Genomic DNA, 19196 nt, shown 5'->3' with positions numbered 1-19196 from the left:
CAGAAACCTGATTTTGGCAGCTGCTTATGTGAACAATTCAAGCCATAGGAAAACAATGGAATTGTAGAATGGTTTGGATTGGAAGGGACCATTAAGGGTCATCTAATCCAACCCCCCTGCAATAATCAGGGGAATCTACAACTAGATCAGGTTGCTCAGAGCCCTGTCCAGCCTGACCTTGAATTGTTTCCAGGGATAGGGCATCTACAACCTTGCTGGGCAACCTGTTCCAGTGTAAAACTAAAATTTCCATTTAATGCTTAAAGATTCATGGAAACTTATTAGCACGCTTTGTCAAAGGACCTTTCCAGATTTCCACCTTTTCTTTTATTCTTTCTGCACTGTCTGCAAACATTGAGCTTGAATTTCATATTTTTCTATGGAAAAATACTTCTCATTTAAAGAACTGCTGCTTCTGTAACCTCTCTAGGAAATAGTGTCTGCCCACAAACAGTGGAAACCTTGGATTGCAGTAGATGATCACTGTGTGCCACGGCAACTCTTCTGATCTAAACAATCAAAGAAATGAAAGTACATTGACTATTTGGCCAGATGATTTCATTTTTTTAAGTTCTCCATAGTATGTGAATGCCATGTTTTGCAAGTTTAGCTAAGGGCACCGATTTCTATAATAGTGCAGAAGGGGTAATTTTTTTTTATTTTTTTCTGGGGGGGTGTGTGTAATTTATATTATAACTGCATTTGTGTTGTGGAACAGGGTGTCATTAAATCCGTAAGATTTTACTGACATGGATGAGCTGGCTATCTGTCCTTATATGTACACTTTTTCTTTTAATGTTCTTTCATAATACCAAGTAGCTGTTATTTTTAGACTAGCTACTCAGTGGTAAGATGGAAGTTTGGCTGTGTGAAGTCAGGTGCTATTTTTGGTTCTGTATTAGGCTTCCCAGTTATGCCACTTAAGGAAAGAATCTGTTATGCTGACTTTTGAGCTGCTGTGATTAATGCACCTATGGGCAAAGATATAATCCTTGTAACTGGAAATATTTTTGGTTTTTTTGCCTCTTCAGACAAACTGCATTACGGTCATATCATGAGCTGCATTTGTTAATTATCCGTTTCCAGTTTCCACTTAGTCCATGGTTAGTAAGGCTGTTGTTTCTTTGTGTAACTCTTGAAATTGAGAAGCATAATGTTAAATTTCACTGTTTAATATACTGAAATGATTGACTCTTGTTGAAGTAGTGGATAATACTGTGGAAAGGATTGTTCTGGGGTGTTTTTTGTTACAGAGATAAACAGATGAATTGTATAGTGTGATTCAAAATTATTCCAAATTTCTAGAATCTTAGTCATTTTCAACTGTAATTATCCAATATCTAAATAGCTGCACATAATCAGTGCAATGCTTGAAATATGATTGTGGAGAAAGAGATCAGTTTTGGCCTTTGGAAAAACTGGTGAATAAACCTTGCCAGAAAGTCCTACGGTACCAAAAGGCTTTGAGAAATAGGTATGTGTAGGAACTCTCTTTAACTTGTGCATATTTCTACAGATTATTTTTCTTACTGTCATTTCCATTGCAGTGAGGAAGATCTATTTGAATCGCACCCAAATGCCATCTTCCATTTCCACATATATTCATTTTCTGAATTAAACTTTGAGATGTTAAAAAATATATGCAAAAATCTGTTTAAAATTGAAATAAAACCGAAATGTGATATGTGCTCAATTCTGTCATCGTTTCCCAATAGCTTATGGCTGTATGAGTTGTGGTGACCTGACCAGTCTGTTTATGCAGTCTTTCTGCATTGTCATACTGTATTAGGCGTTTCCTGGGCTTGCTGCCAGACTTCTTCTGTTTACAAGGCAGCAGGCAAAGATTTAACATTTCTGTTTTCTTTCTTACTCTTTAGATTCCCTGTGGGACAGAAGGGTTTGTCTCCTCTTTTTTTCTCTGCTGTTCCTCATCACAGAGTATCAGTGAAAGGAGGTTCATTTTCTAATGATGACTGTAATAATATGTCACAGCCATTGTTTAAATAGTCATTGAGGAAGCTGGCCTAGAAGAATTATTCTCATTATGGTCTTTATTTCAGTATTCTTTTTTTTTCTAAATAGGTTAACAAGCTGCCTTTATCTAAGGCAGACAAATTCAATATTTACAAATTTTTAAAAACAGGAAACTTAGTTTTTTCTCTTGCTGTTTACTGAATTTAATAAACTTGAAGGAAAAGACAAAAGGGTGCCAGATGCCAAACCTCAGATGGTAAATCAGACAATGTCTTGTAGAAGTTCTGACCTAGAAATCAGATTTATTATATGGCTTTATTGCAGCGTCCAGCAGAGCTGGGGAGGCCCTCAGACCTTTCACAAGCTGTGGTTGTGCATAGCTTTGTGAATGTGAATAATTCTATTGACTGCAGCGGAACTGCTCTCAAGCCTAAAGCTAACCAACTGCATGGGTTAAAAAGGGGCTTTGTGGAGTGATACCAAAAACAGGTGAACTACTAGAACTAGCTATAGAGAAAAAGGACCATCAACGTGTTTTCACAAATAGACTGAGACTGTTGGGAAGGTCTTAGAGCCTCTGAGTAAATTGCAAACAAACACACACACTTTTAAAAATTTTATTTTGTCAAGAAATATGGGAGATTGTGATTTTCTTTTATATTGGTCTTTAAAATCTGAAGTAAATTTGCTGGTCAAGATGCATAGGCGTATAACAGAAGATCAGGTAAAATTCTTAATTTTGTAACACAGTTGATACCTTTACATTCTTTCTGCTTGATCGGATCTCTGTTACTGTATTTCACGTTTTAGTTGCAGACAAAATAATTGTGCGTTTGAGCCTCAGAAATTAAGAGGTATTTGACCTAATTCCAATTATTTTTAGAGAACAATGGAGATTTTTTTTTTTTTTTTTTTTTTTTTTTTTTGTCCTGGTCTGCTACTGACCTTATGGAAGTTGGCTGTTGGGGAAGTTACTAAGATGCATTGCATAGTCCTCATAGCTAGAGCCAGTAGGAAGGGTGCCTAGAGTCTATCAAGCTTGTGGTTATATGTCCTCAAGCTTTAGGACTCCTGAGCCTAACCCTGTAGCTGTTTCGGGCAGATGTGCCCAGTCTTAGTAGCATTTGAGCTCTTTCAGGCATTGCATCTGGGGGTAGTAGCTTGCATACCCTTCTTTTGGCGTTGTGCAATTTTGTTTAATTTGGGAATTCCCAGAGAGATTCTGTAGTAGAGCTGTCACAGAGAACATCAGCTGGTGAGGAAGGGAATTTTTCACAAGTGTCAAGTGCTGCTTCTCTATACCAGCAGGAATCTTACCACTCAACCTGATTTTCTAGGTTACGATGTATCTGGTATAGCAGTGGGTTTTTTTCTTGCTGTTCTTGTGTACAATGTGGGCTTCCATAGTTGCCTGGCTCTTGAACAGTTTCCTTTTTGCCTGCTCCCAAATCACAACATCGTTGCCTTCAACCCTTTGTCATTTCTACCAAATGAAGAGGTTGTTAATTAAAAAAAGGATACCGGCAATTACAGTATTTTATTTTTTTTAAAGGGCAGGGGCTCATTGGTTTGACCTTTCTCTGTATTTCTGCTTCCTGAGTATATTCTAGCTACCCATCTGGCTATTCTCTCACTGTTTACTGAAGACGTGTCAGGAAACATGACTCAGTCTAACAGGCAAATAGCTGCCTTAAGCTAGTACTGAACCTCTTTTGTGCCAGTTTTGGTTTCAGTCATGAGGGATGTTGATGGCTTAGTAAGTAGTTAAGAATATTGGTTAAACACATACACCCACTTTCCCTTGGTCAGGTTTTCCTGGGAAAGTGCAGAGGCCAAGGGGAAGTTCCAAGGTAAGAAAATCTGTGTTAAAATCACAGTACTCAGTAGAAAAGGGTGGGAATGCCCTTTTCACCTTCCTTTTTGAGTTCCTGAGGCTGCCCAGAGGAAGCGCTTCCTTTTGAAAGTTAAGTCTACCCCTTTTGGTGGTGGAACTGAAATAGATAACGGGCAACCGAGCTGTTTCTGCAGGAGTGCTTTCCTTCCATTTTGCACTTCAGGACATGCTCAGACCCTTGAACTGTAAGCCTGACACCTTCAAAAACACTGCAGGGATTTTAATGGGACTGTTTGTATGGCAGTGAAGAGGAGGTGGCAGCGCTAACTTTATTTGAAAAAGGGGAAAATGATGATTACAAATATGACCTGACTGGCAAAACAGACAAATATTTTGCTTTTGCTTACTCAGAAATAAAGGTTGATGTGAGGGGCAAAGGGCAAAACTGTCAGAAGGGTATAGGTGTAATCAGTCCCCATCAGTAGGAGTAGCATTTCCCAGCAGAAACATGGAGACCCCTCACACTGAAGGCAGTAGCAGGGAGGTTGTATCTAGATGAGGCATGCTGACATTTAACAAATTATTCACATTCTTTTTCAGCAATTCATGGAAAAAAAACCCCACTGCATTTCTTTAAGAATTTCAGCCTCAAATGCCTGTAACTACTGCTGAGCTGAAAACGCATACGCAGATCCAGCTGTTACTGTGCATGCCAGTTTTCCTAGTTTTCCTTTTGTCTGGTATGTTATGTGCTTCCTTTTTGAAATATTTACACCATATCCTGTTTTCTTGAAGTCAGTAGATATAAATATTTCTCCCATTGTTAAAACAAATGCAAATACCTTTTTCAGTTTTGATGTTTTAGTTCCATTTTCAGCTGGGGTAGAGAATTTCTCCTCCAGAGCAGCTTTCCCCAGACACCCACAGGGTGCGGCTCTTCGGACTTAAACTGTACGGTCCTCTTGGCTGCTTACTTAAATTGAATCAGCCATACTAAATTGAGCCAAACTATTTCTCTTTACAGCTCTTGCTTCTACATTTAGAATGAAGAATATTTGTAGAGCTGGAAAAAAATAAAATTTATCCAGTGAGCTCCTGGCTAGAGGGTGTTGATATATGGTTACAGAACTCTCTTTAGTGCTAAAGATTTGAGAGGAATTGAATTCTTTAATAACTTTTCGAGTGTTCATAAAACCTCCATGATGTCAGTCTCTCAAATTATTTACCTTTTTTTTTTTTTTTCTTCCCCTGTTGGAGAACAAATATCCTGTGGATAAAGGTTTGTTCATATCATTCGATTTTTTTAAATTGTGACTTCATCATAAAGCACAATTATTAAATACCTGTTGAATTCTGTCTATAAAAGATCGATCATCATTCATGTTTCTTCTGGTGGTAATGTATCTTCTGCTTGTTAGATTCAGAAGTGGGAGTAGGGTTTGATGTAAATTACATTTCTAGACCTGTGTGATGGCAATAGGAAAGGGATTTCTGTACGGATCGCAGTTTGTATATTCTAGTCCAGTAGCTTGATCTGACTGAAGAAGTATTTCTTTGGAAAGAGCGAACTTCTTTCATTATAAATTTTTGTCAGAAATATAAACCTGTTCTAAAAGGTAAGTGTGATGCGTGTATGTGACATTAAAACACTGCACTAGTAGACAGGAGGGGATCAGGAAATTGATTTTTCAAATAGATGTATTTCTCTCCTTTCCCTTTCCACACCCTATTTTCACATTTTGACTTGCATTTTTGCTCATTCCTGTGAGTTTGTGCTTCATTTTTTCTGCTTGTAAACCACATTTTTGAGCTTTCAGTTGTGTGATTCTGAAGTACTTTTACCATTAATGGTCTTGCAGACTTAGTGGCGTTAGTCACGCCACTTGTGTAACTAATGCATATTTAGTAATTTGTACCGCTGTTAGAAAGGTTTTTGTATTTTTCAAAAAACTTCATCCATTCAGCATCCCAAGATTTCCTAAATCGTGGGGGGGAGTTTTGTGAGAAAAGACTGCTTTTTTTGTAACGAGCAATTCAAGAAGCAGTTCAAGTTTTGGATCGTTGAGCCTCTTGCATACTTGTTTGGGTTTCTTACAGTTGAAGCCAATGACAATTCTCCTGGTGCTGCCACCTGAGTTATGTTGTCCTCTGATCTTTAGTCACAGCTTCACATCAGGAAGCAGTGAGGCCCAGAGCCATTTGCACATAGTCTCAGAAAGCTGTGATGAGAATGCAGGTGAACAGATTCTGTTGAAACAGACACAAAATAATACTGCGTGTGACCCCACTGAAAAAGGAAATGTAATGTTGACTTCCCTGTGGTATTTCTTCCGAGACTTCTCACACAACGTTTTTTGCTTTTCACTCTTCCCTTGTATTCCTGCTTGTAATTCTAGGCCTTTAAAAATACTTCTAGTTGTTTGAGTACAAGTCCAATCCAGTCCTATCTAAATATGCACTACTCTGCTGTGTATAGTGACATATTTTAAATGAAAAGTGCAATGAGACAGCCTGAGAGCCGTCTGAGTTGTCAGAGGAGCACAAATAAGTCACTTTTTGTTCTAAATAAAAAGAAGGCAGTGGAGTTACCAGCAGAACATCGACAATGTTTGTCTAGAAAGAGTGTTGTATTTAGAAACAAGTAGGGTTTAACACATTTTAAATGTGTTACTTGAAACATCCAGACTTAACAAGATCACATTTTTCTAAAGTGTTCCTAAAGCAGTTTTTCTAAATACGTTTCACTTTTCTAAGTGGGGGATAAAAAAAAAAAAAAAAAGGATTCAAGGAAGCGTGAAACTCCTTTGGTGTAAGCCTTTGCTACCATGATAAACCCTAAAAGACTTCCTTGTGCAGCTCTGTATATGCCTTCCATTAAAAAAATCTGATTTAAAATAGAATTATTTTTTTTTCCTGTGGACAAACAAATCGCACTCATCTTGTTCTGTTAAAAGAGCATTATCTGTGGTAATTAAAGCCACAGACAGGAGAGAGACGTTCTGATTGAGCTTTACTGCGAGGCCACCGATGGAAAGCATGCATTCTAAGTACTTGCATAGAGCTTTTATGGATATAAACTAGGAATTGGACAGATTTCAATCTCAAAAATGACCTAATGACTGTGATTTTTTAAAAACTCTCAAAACTTGAAAATCAAATCTCGTTTTGATGTTTAACCTCTTCAAGGTATCTAAAGCTTTTCACAATTTCAACTTCATGCATAGAAGCTCACAGCATCAGGACTGGCCAAGAGAGTTGTTACTTGAGTGAATGACTATGTAGTTGACTATTTTTGCTATGGTATACTTATATGCAGCTTTGCTAGTACTATCTTCCTTTGAAAAGCATTTTAGGAAATATTTTGAAGGACTGAACAGTTGTTTTAGCACCAAGTGCAACTAAACAAAGAACGGGTAAGACAGAGTATAGACGCTTAGTGGAAAGAACACTAGTTTGACCAGCCAAATTTTGATCCCTAACTTACTGGAATGACTGACATGCTATTTATATGCACAAGTTCTACTGCTAATGAAACTCTTAAAAAAAAAAAAAAAAAAAAAAAAAAAAAAAAAAAAAAAGTGTTAAACTGTTGAAATTTTTTTTGTTTTTAAATTTCTTACCTGATTGAATCCTGCTTAAAGCTATAAACAATTGCTATGTGATCTAAGTATGGATATTCTTTGGAGCGGAATTGTGTGATTTGCAAGTTAGACCACAGTGGACCTGCAGCATTCAAAACTCCATGCAAACAATTTATTCATTTCAGCTTTCCCTTAATAGAAAACTGTTTTCATTAATTGCAGCGCATACATTAATTTTAATTCTGTAGGAAATGAAGACTGTTTATTTTATTATCTCTTTTCACCTTGGAAGCTGCTCCTTTGACTTTATTACGATAAAGACCTAGAAAAATAACCATTAGATTATACTTTTAGGAAAACAGAAGATTTCAATGAATTTGGTTTTAAAAATACTTTTCTCACCTCATAATGTGTCATTATTTGGGATGGGTAAGTTCTAGAAGATTGTTATTCCTTGTTGAATACACTTTTCCAATATTTTTTTTTTCTTGTGGTGTATTTTATGTGTAGCGAATCATGACTATTTGTAGGGAGGAGGGCTTCCAGTATTCAGTGCTGGAATATAGCGAGCATCTGTGTAAATCTTTCTCTTGCATTTATCTAGCTCTAAGTGTAGTTTAGTGTCTTTTACAGTAAGCTGAAGTCTGTCTTGGCCTGTGACTGCCAGGTGGAAGTCACGCAGGTCAGGTACATGGTGTGGAAGCAGATGGCGGTGCTGTTGCTCCACCTCCAGCAGTTTATCTGATGGTACTCATGATTCTTCCTGTGTATTCTTGCCTGGGGAAACTGTACATACATGAACATGTGGGAAAGCACATATGGAAGTTAATACTTTTCTTAAAGTTCTTTATTCCCTTCCCCAATAGCCATTTACAGAAGATTTTAAGGTGGCTTTCTAAGGGTACTCCTGTCATCTTTTGTGCACAGATCTGACCCTTCCTTTGTAGAATTGCTCTGCAGACAACAAAAGGACACTGCAGCTTGCAGTTCTATCCCTGTGTATTTCCCAGAGTCTGACATAAAACCTGTCATTCTCTCCTCTCTTACTCTCAGCTCAGCTGTTGGACTGGATGGGCTAAGAGGTGAGGGGGAGGCTTTGAATCAAAACAGAAAGATTAATTTTAGGCGCTGCTAAACCACAGCAGTTAACTCTTACCTGCTCGAAACAGCATTGAAGGGCCTTGGGGGTGTGAGTAGAGCAGTGATGGGTAGGCAGAGCTTGTGGAAATGGCATCTGGTTTGAGGGGCTTTGGGTGTGAACTTGTGCCTCACAGAACATCTCTGCCCGTGTCCAGCAGTGCTACTGGGATAAGTGTTCAGAAAGCTTTCTCACAGCTTCTCCTGTAGTGGTGGGCTTGGGTTGGATGCTGGATTCCTGAAATCTGTGGAAATGATAATGAGACCTCTTAGTAGAGAGAGTTATTAAGTATCGAGGAATAAATCCCACGTTAGTGAAACTTATCTTAAATTTGTATGGCCTTTCTAATGCAGTTAACTAGAAGCAGCGGTTTTCAAGTACAGCTGAAAACGTCTCTCATCAATGAGAGCAGATTGTCATTGCGATGGTGAGATAACAATACAAGGGTTTTGGTGATGGCTGGAGTCCTTTGGCTGCGTACCACAGTGACACAAATGCTGGCTGCTGCGTGTGGCAGTGGAGTGAGGATCTCGCTGTCGGGGCAGGGGCTGTTGTTCCTGGGTTAGCTGCCATGACAACTGCGCTGCTGGTGAGTGCCCTGGGTGGGTGTTCCTGCAGCGAGCTGAGGGTCATTGATATTCCGAGTGTTTCTCAAGATACTGCAGGCAGCAGAGACCCCTTCCTGTAGTTCTGCCAATGTTTACTGTAATCACAGTGGGTAAAATACGCAAATGGTGTTGACAGGTATTTGGGAAGGAAAAAAGCTATTTTCCCTAAAAGCAGTTTTTTGTTTTAGCTCTTTAATTATGTGGTTTTACCAAATGGTTCTAACTTTCTTAGCTTCTACATAGCTTTTATTCCCAGATCTCATAGGGAAACAATTATACAGTAAAATTTTAATCCGTTTACATTTAAAAAATAGCTTGCTACCTGCAAATGCTTTGCTTTCTTACAGGGGAGTTACAATGAGTTTGGTGGGATTTCTTCTTGTGGCATTTTTGGTTTTAATTGTTTTTAAAGTAGACATTTGCTTCTACACAAGCTGACTTTTATTGACTTTTAAGAAGTGAGGTTTGTTCAGGCCTTTGGTTTTATGTTTTTAAAGAATGTCTGAAACATTTTTCTTTCTGATAGCCCCATCCTTCTTGAAATACATTGTAACTTGATTACTGGGACAATTAAAAACAGAGCTGCAAAGGGCATGGAAGGGACTATATTTTATTATATATTTTTAATAGGGAATACCGTTTAATAAAAGGGGGTTTGTGTTTTTTTTTTAACAGGACATCAAAACATGGAAACTAAATGCCTCAGAGCATAAAAAAAATAAAATTGTAGATGCAGTCTTTTTAACTTGACAGACTTTCCCATAAGCAATTAATGTAAGAATAGAAGAAGCTTTGATATTTGAGTAGTGTTTGTAGCTGGTCTTGTCAAAGTTATCAGTATCCATGTGTAGTTATAGGCAAAAATACAGGTGCTAAATGTAAGAGAAGGTGTTTTTTTGAGGTGAGGGGCAGTCATTTTACATTCTTGATTGTGAGGTTCCTGCACTACTGGGAGAGCTGAAGTACTTGAGGACTGGAGTGTTTCTGTCATTATAGAAGAACATTGCAGTATGACTGTGAAAAGGAAAACACAAACTGAAGATTTAGTATTAGTATTTGGAAGTACTGCATTTGTTTATTTTGCTTTGTATATTTTGCTGTCAAGGTGACATGCTTGCAGGACTTTTTTGGAGATGATGACGTCTTCATTGCATGTGGGCCTGAGAAATACCGGTATGCTCAGGATGACTTCGTGTTGGATCACAGCGGTAAGACTGTACATCCTAAACCCACTCAAATAGTCAACTTCATTGAGAACTCTCCCCGCACCCTCCCCCCCCCCAACTTCAGTCCTCAAGAGTTGCGTGATTTAGGAAAATATACATGGGAAAATATTCTCCTATGGATTAAAAAGTTTTTCAAAATCATCATCTGGATTTTGTAAGTCTGTTAAAATGCACTAACAAACCTGATCTGTTTTCTTGGAAAACAGTGCCTGTCCCTAAAGTTACATGGAAAACATTGAATTTTAACACGGAATTTTAAAAGGTTCAGTCATGGATCTAATGGATGTTAAAAATGTTCATTTTTGACATCTGTGACTATATGATGATTTTCTTATTGCTGTCTTCATGAGATTTTTGAAAAATCACATATGTAACCACATTCATTTTAGGCCTTAAATTGTCCTACTCACACATTCCGGTCTATAGACCAAGCGTTGAGCCTGTTTATATTGTGAAGTTATAAGGTGTGTTGGGTGGGGAAGGAGGTGAGACCAACTGGGACTTTGTGCCCATGCTGTCTGCCATTGATCTAGTCCAAATCTACTCTTTTTTAGTTTAAAACCATTACCCCTTGTCTATTGCTAGAGGCCCTACTAGACATGTTTTTTCTGTCTATATTGGTTCAGCTGTAGAATCACCCTGATTTTCTTTTATGAAAAAATTAATCTATGGTAAAGAAAAGTTGCCCTGGCAAGGATCCTCAGATTATTTCAGGAGAGCTTCAGGTTGTGAAGGGGCTAGGAATTGAGTTGCCTTAGTCATCTCGGGTAACTGAAAGCAAAAGCACCTGCTGTTTTTCTAATTTTTACAAACACCATAATTTCATTACAAAATCTTCAGTTACATCAAGAAGTATAGGTATATATCTAACCACGGGTCCGTACATTTGGATGGATGCAGGATTCATCTGGCTCCCATTTTGTTGTTATTGCTAGCATGCTGCTTTTACAGAACTGCTTGATTATGTTGATTCAGCTAGTGTGGAGGTATTGTTTTTAACATAGTTGTAGACTAGCTAAGATATGATTTTATTCTTATGGAGGAATGGAAGAGCATCATTGTGTTAACTCACACTGCAGATCCCAGTCTGGGCAAAATCATAATTTCCCATGCAGATTTAAGGCCTAAGTTTGCTTTTCCCAATACGCCATGCACAGACTAATTGGTCTCATTTCCTTTCTGAGAACCCAGTGATGGAGAGCTTTTTTCTCCCTTTGTCTCTTCAGCTTTGGTGGCCCTTGCTTCCTCTAATAACTCTGGACATCTTAATGGAGAAAAGGAGGTTAGGTACAGAGGGCACCATGACTTGACTGGCAAGGCATGCAGCTCTACTTACTAGTTTTGATAGTGATGTGGCATCATAATGATGGCATTGACATCATAGTGATGAATAACAGGGACAAAATCAGGAGGAAAATTTATATGATTCCATTGGGAGTGATTTGAGGTGCATGCTAACTGTAGGAATTAAAACGTTTCCAAAATGTCAATGCATGTATGCCTTTTGATTCCTTTCCCATTTAGATTGTCCTTTATTTAATGATAAATAGCTGATGGTAGATGTCAGTAATGTCTCAGCCTTTTGGAAACAATAGATATTTTTCACCTCTTTAAAAATTGGTCACAACATCAGTTTCTTGCAAAAGAAGTTAAAAGGGGCTTTTGTGCAAGTTGCCCTATATGAAGCTGCCGTTACAGTGTGCAGGATTTACTGAATTATGAGAAGAACCTTGGCATCCGCTGACTACTTTACTCTTTCAGTTGTGTACAAACTTGAGTTATAGCAATAATGCAGCTCAAATATGTTTGTATGGTATGTACCTTAAAGTTCTGAGATGCTGTTATAAATTTGTTTCGTTCAGTTGGACAAGCAGGTTTAGAAAATACCGTTGTTCGTTTTCTGGATAATAAACAGCAACAGTAGTGTTTGGAGGAAGCCTGTGCATTGAACTGTTGTCCAGACTCTATCTGTTTGCTTTGTAGAATGCCGTGTTATGAAGTCCTCTTATTCCCGATCATCTGGCATGAGGCATACTGCATCCAAAAGTCCAGGACCTTCACGTCGAAGCAAATCACCTGCCTCAGGTACTACTTCTAGGAAAGAGCTGAACGTGGGAAATACATGAAAGTTAGAATTTGTTTAATGGGTGAAAAAACTGTTGGCTTTGTCTGAAATACAAGTGCCATGCTTTGTTTCCTGAGGGAAAACATAATTTTCCAGTTTGTCTCATAGATATAATACTAATTAATAATAAAAATTGCATTTATTTTTGAATCCTGAATTTCTGTGTTTTAATTAACAGGCACAAAAAGTTTCAGTTTATGAGCATTGGAATAATTTCTGCTAATTGTACACTTGGGATAGGTTTTCAGCGTGGCACTTGATTTTCTTGAAGACTATTAACTACAGGATGGTTATGTGGTTAAGTTCATGTTCACTGAACTAGAGTACACCCTTAAGTGTTTCGAATTTGGAAGATATCTCCTATATAAGCCAAATATTGTTGGAAATGCTGTATTTTGCTGTTGCAATAAATTTTAGGACATGTTGTAGAATGTTATTGCCTATTAACAGAGAAATATTTTTTTTCTTCTTGTGCTTCCTGTAATTTCAAAGAAAGGTTCACATTGTGTTTTTGCCAGCATTTTGGCTGAACACCACATTTTCCAACCATTGAATCTTTTATGCAAATAAATAGAAGGGAGAAACTTGGGTTTTTTTCCAATTTTACCTCTGCATTTAATTTCTAAAAACAGTAAAACTTGATTTATTTCTCTCAGACCTGGAGAAGTAGCCCTGAAATCAAACGATTGAATATGTAAATACACGATGCTCTGTTCTGAATGTAACTATACATGTAAGCTCCTGTGCGTGTGTTCAAAACTGCAACATGTTTCATATTGTCATTTCCATATCAATATTTGTTTTGCTTAATTGATGCTGGTTAAAGTAATTTTATGTCTTTGGGCTCTTTCAAAGTGGAATATTGATCATCTGTTAATAAAGGTTGAATATTTAACTGAGAAGCTTCAAAGAATGATCGCAGTAACAACAAAGAAAACTGTAGCATGAAGGGCAAGTTTCACAACTGATCTACATTTCATGCAATCCTGTTAACTCCAGTGAGATAGCATGGGAAATCTATCAACAGTGAATTCTATGCAGAGTATTTAGAAATCAGCGCTGTCATTACCTTACATACTTCTACTTGGACACCCCTTTGGTTAGGTTAATTTGAAAAATGTATTCAAAGTGTCTGATATTTATCCTTCTATTTACTTGCCATTTTTTCTCCTGTAGTCTTTACTTATCTTTACCCTTCTTCCTTTCATGCATGTTCAGAGCTGTTTAATAACTTCTTTCCTTCATGTCTTTTTCCTTTGTGTCAAATATATGAGTACAGTAAAGAGGGGTGGCCACTACTCCAGTGCTTATTCTTCATCAAAATCCCCAGGTGAGCCATTACTATTATGGCTGTATATCACTAGTGTGTCTCCTCCCTCTCCATTTACCTGTATTCTTTTCACTGTATTTGTGAATATTTTCAAGCTTGAAACAGGTGTTTTGCGTTCGGTGAACCAGAGACATAATGGGTGTAGGTTTTTTTGTTGAAGTAGAGCATTTGTGTGAAACTATAAATGATGCTTTACAGTTGTTGGACAACTGCTAATGGTGTCAAAGTTAAATTTGTAATGGTATAATTTCACTAGAGGTAGAGGAGCATTCTGGGGAGCAATACATTTGTATGTGTATTCTATAGCATAATAGAAAATTTCAGCCAGCGCAAAAAGACAGAGTTGCTGGAAAAAGCAGTGCAAAAGCACGTCATAGTTTTTCATTTTATTTGCAGTTACTTACCTTCTTTTGTTCCCTTGTGTTATTTCAGCCTAAGTTCTAAAACACTGAGAAACCTCTTTGAGCCTTCAGTTCAAAGTGAAAGTATCTCTAAAACAAGTAATATGTATTTTGATTAGCAAATAAGTTGAGACTTTGGACCACACTAGAAGTTAACAATTTAAAACATATTAATAGGTTTCAGTTTTCAACATTCCAATATGCTAAAGAATTGTAGCCTAACAGTTACTACTTAAAGAACGACAGGGAAGAATTTCTTTTTCCTGTATATTCAGTATGCTACACATGTCGAAAGACGCCTCAAAAGAACTTATACTTAGACAATAGATAACAAAGGTAAGTTTTGCATATACATGAAATAATCAGAAGATCAATAGCAGCAGACAAGTTTGTGCCAAAAATGAATACAGATTGCTTGTGTGGTTTTTGAGTTAAAGAAAAAAAAAAAAAAGGTGCTGCAGTCCGAAATAGCAGTATTTTGGTTTAACCCCAGCCGGCAACTAAGCACCACACAGCCACTCACCCATTCCATCACCCGCCCACCCCTACTCCTCACCAGCAGCATGGGGGAAGAGAATTTGTAGGGTAAAAGTGATAAAACTTGTGGGTTGAGATAAGAACAGTTTCATAATTTAAATAAAACAATAATAATAATAGTAATTAAAAGGAAAATACCAGAGATAGAGAGAGAAATAAAACACACGCAAGACAAGTGGTGCAAATGAAAACAATTGCTCACTGCTGACCAACCAATGCCCAGCCAGTGCCCAAGCAGTGCCCCCCACCCCCGACAACCTTCCTCCTAGTTTTCTTGCTGAGCATAACGTCATACGGTATAGAATATCCCTTTGGTCAGTTGGGGTCAGCTGTCCTACCTGTGTCCCCTCCCAACTTTTCATGCACCCTCAGCCTACTCGCTGTCAGGGCAGCGTGAGGAGCAGAAAAGGTCTTGACTCTATGTAAGCACTGCTCAGCAGTAACGAAAGCATCCCTGTATTATCAACACTGTTTTCAGCACAAATCTAAAACATAGCCCCGTACCAGCTACTATGAAGAAAATTAACTCTACCCCAGCCAAGCCAGCACAAGCAGTTGAGAGACTCCCTATAGATGCAAAATTTTTACATCTACACAGGGCCAATTCCAGCTTTTACTATTGTTGCAGTTGTGTACCGACTCATTTGCAGTGGATCTCAGAAGACATTGGCAAAGCTATATCTCCAGACAGCTCTTTTAAATAGGATCCTCAGCAGAACGTACTACAAGTTGTAGAATCATAGAATGACAAAAGTTGGAAGGGAACTCTGGATATCATTTAGTCATACCCCTGGCTCAGAACAGCACCCTTGTACACCAAGCATATCTAAGATATTAGCAAAGAGCTAGAATACTGTCAGTCTAGGCTAGGATGTTCTTCCTTAGACAGTTATGGGAGGGAAGAAGATTATTAACGAACCAATTTCACGGGTGCAGTTTAGTGGTTCTATTGATGTTAAAAGGATGGTAGTGACTTAGAGACAGATATGGGTGTCTTATAGTGTAGGCCTTAATGGTCATGTTCAGGAAATAACGTCCTTTCTGTGAGCTGTATAAAAAAAATTTGTAAATAAACAAAAATTTTTCCCTTCTGTAGTAATAGTTGGTGATATGGAAGCAAATTCTTCTACTGAAGTATCTCATTTTTGGTCATGAACTTTACAGCTCAGTATTTTTTCTAATGGCTAGAGCAAATTGTGTGTGTGAGAAGCAGAAAACAGTAAGATAGCATTCACTAGCTCTTTTTATCATCATACTTACAAATTCTATATAAAACAAGGAGGCATTCATATGCCAGGTTTCAAGAAGGTTATCTAAAATAAAGTAATGAAATTAAGTCTTCAAGAGTATATTCCTAAATACTTTAGCTTCTTAAAAAAACACTTAAGTAATTTGCCTTGTGTTCTTACAGGCAACCCTCGTTAAAGTCAAGACAAAAATATCCTAAACATACTGAATACCTCTAAGAGAAAAGACTAAGCTCTTGGTCCTGTAATAGATCGGGGAATGTAAATCCAAGTTATCAGACTTCAAGGCAGACTTATTCTGTAGCTAAATGGTAATTAGTTGTGTCTTAACATCACACATTGGAGAAAGAGATTTTTGTGAAAAACGGGGATTTGTGGAAGTAATGGTGCAGTCAGCCTGGCCAACTGGCAGGTGGACTGGCCGGGTTGTAAAAATAGTATTTGGAAGGCATCTTCAGCACTCCGAGAATGTTAGGGTACTAGGTTAATAGACACTTGTAAGATAAATCCAATAGCCCTGGTTCAGAAGTGATGCATAACCCATGACAGACCTCTGTTGTGTAAAGGATATGTGCAGGTGTAATTGTTATTTACTTGAAACTAAATTTCTATTTGTCAGGGTTACTTTTCTCTTTCTGAAAAAAATAATTCTTCACCATGAATCAGCTATGAAACCTTTTTAGCTCTTAAATTTCTGCCTAGTGTTTTCCTCCTCGGGAAAAGGTTCAGCTAGATAGGAAATAATGTTGCATCATATAATGGTGCATCATATTTGTGTATGTTGAGCAGTGTGATGTTCTGTCTGCATAATGAAATTCATCAGTTTGATTTTTTCAGAAAAATACCGACCTAAGTTATATTCAAGTCACCAAAGATGAAACAGATGTTGTAGTAGGCCTCTTTGGAAAACTGGACTTAAAATGAATGAACTCTTGAAGTCAAGAGAGAAGATATTGTATGTTTCCACAGATACTTGAACTTCTTGGAAGTTCAGAAATAACCTACTAGTTTTTACCTTGTTGGCCTTTTTTTCCCCCTAAATCAATATTTTTCTGAACTACCGATAAAGTTCTTTATCGTCCAAACAGCTCATACTTCTTGTTTGTTTGTTTTTCTTGGAAAAAAATATCTCCAGCAATAAAACAACTTGTGTTCTGTGAAACATTCTACCTAGAAAATAAGGCATTGATCCAAAAAGGAGAGATGGAGGGTCAGATTTCTTTATGAACACTTTCTCTCCATATTTTTTGTGCAATATTGCAACAAAGGATATAATTTAAAAAGCCTGTGTCTATTATTTACCCAAAGCTCTTGTCCTGGCAAAGGACAAAATAGGCCTTTTTAATCTCTAGAATGACAATGCAATATTTTTGTGTCGTCTTGATCCCATATCCACATGAGTTTTGGGGGCGCAGTTGCGTGGCATGCAAGCGTGTAGTTTATTCCTAAATGTCGAGGAGTCTGTTTTAGTCTTTGTATGCAGACTTAAGTGATAACTTGTCAGAGAGGTATGTTATGTTTAAAAGCAAGTTAGGATTTTTGACCTCTATTCACCTTTTCTTTCATTTGTTTGCCTTTATTGCTTTGTCCAGTTAATGGAACCCCAAGCAGTCAGTTATCCACACCAAAATCTACAAAGTCCTCCAGTTCCTCACCAACAAGCCCAGGCAGCTTTCGTGGACTCAAGGTAAGTGCAAGAACCATTAAGACCTCTAAATTCCATTATTCATTGAATGATGTATTATAGTGACGCTGAAGAATAAGGAAAAAAAAAAAAGAGTTATAATTCTATAGGGTAGCCTTGCTAGTATGATTTTTGAGTTGAAGCGGAGAGGAGATCTGAAGTAAGATTTTTGTATTTTGTCTTTGGTTGGCAGGATGGAACTCTTGACTTAGGAAAGGTGGAGGATGATGGTGGCTTTAATATGCCAATTTGCCCTCCAAATTTTCCATTGTTTTGTGGACTGCAGAAAACCCCCAAGTAATTTATATTCCCTCAGCCTATATAAATGTAGTATCCTCTTTTGGATGCATTGTAGTCTTGTAGCATTGCCCAAAATTTCATCTGAAGCACGCTTCTTCATCCGTGGCACACAATTTCACCTCTTCATGCAGTCTCCTGCCTGAAAGCGTGTGAGGGGTTCCTTTGGGAGCAACGTGATGTCGGCCAGATTTTTCTGTGTTGCACCAAGAGAATTCTCTTCCTCTCCCACTTAAAAATTGGTAACATTTACAGTTCTTAGCGGCTGCTCTGTGCCTTCTACTCAGTGAAATAAAAGGAACAGTCTGGAGCACAGTTGAACATCTTACTGCTGCATTTGTGCAGCTGTCCTTTCAAGGAGAATTTTTCTATGAAATCATCAATTGCAGCCTTTCTGGAAGAACGCTGGATGGTTTGCGCTGATTATTCCGCTCGAGTGATAGCTCCCATTGGTGAACACAACAGTTGTGAAGAGGCTACATAATTCTGCGAAAAACTGTTTTCTCAATTAAGAGACTGGCTAAAGGACGTGATTTGAATAGTATTTAGATTTGGGTTTTGACATGCTAATTGTTACCACATCTTTGTCTGTTTTGCAAGGAGTATGGCACTGATTTCTGCCAGGCTTCTGTGGTTCTAAGGAAAGATTTTGATTTATTTGTTTAATTCTAATGTGTTTTTAGTTGTTTGATTCATTGAGGCAATTTAGTGTTGATCTCTGCCTTTATGTTGCTGAACTTCTCTTTGTCCAAAGCAACATAGACTGGCCTTTCCCCTGAAAAGCATTTTCAAGAGCAGTAATAGTTCTGACATTGAAAATTAGGACTGTGTGTCTTAAAATTTGTCTGGACAGCTCTGCTATAGAACTTACCATAGAGGACACCAAAATCATTGGACTTAAGGCTCTCAGCTGGTCTGCACTATATTTAACAAATGCTCTTTTGTCTGTCTTTAATGAAATTACAAGTTTAGAAACTAGATAATTTGGTTCATTTTTTTCCCACGCTGTCCTGTCTGCTTTTAGCTGATTAAAGCTCCATTAAGATAGAGATAATTCTGATAGTAGCAAGCAATTTTTAATAAAGTGGACATGTCCTCTTTCCCCTTCACTGTCAATTTCACTGAAGTAGGCTGTTGTATTTTTCATTTTGGAATTTAATTGATGCTGGATACTAATGGGTTTTTGTGTCAAATAATTCATCCCTATATAACCA

General features: G+C 37.7%; 1 protein-coding gene across 5 annotated transcripts in view; it reads left to right on the top strand.

Moving 5' to 3' along the window:
• DCLK2 (doublecortin like kinase 2) overlaps window positions 1–19196 on the top strand; it is an 85702-nt gene that overhangs the window by 33298 nt on the left and 33208 nt on the right. For 3 of the 5 annotated variants that reach the window (XR_010071200.1, XR_010071199.1, XM_063335759.1), the window contains exons 3-6: window positions 10241–10343; window positions 12345–12446; window positions 13766–13816; window positions 17594–17688. Coding sequence is in view for 2 of the 5 variants with exons in the window: in XM_063335759.1 (XP_063191829.1) it covers window positions 10241–10343; window positions 12345–12446; window positions 13766–13816; window positions 17594–17688 (351 nt within the window). In the remaining 3 variants the exon portion in view is untranslated. The remainder of the gene's footprint in view (window positions 1–10240; window positions 10344–12344; window positions 12447–13765; window positions 13817–17593; window positions 17689–19196) is intronic. The other 2 variants (XR_010071201.1, XM_063335760.1) reach the window with 1 other exon arrangement.

The sequence above is a fragment of the Chroicocephalus ridibundus genome, chromosome 5 (genome assembly GCF_963924245.1).
Source record: "Chroicocephalus ridibundus chromosome 5, bChrRid1.1, whole genome shotgun sequence".
Taxonomy (NCBI): domain Eukaryota; kingdom Metazoa; phylum Chordata; class Aves; order Charadriiformes; family Laridae; genus Chroicocephalus; species Chroicocephalus ridibundus.
Note: the sequence above shows the minus strand (reverse complement) of the source record. Positions and strands in the feature narration are given on the sequence as shown.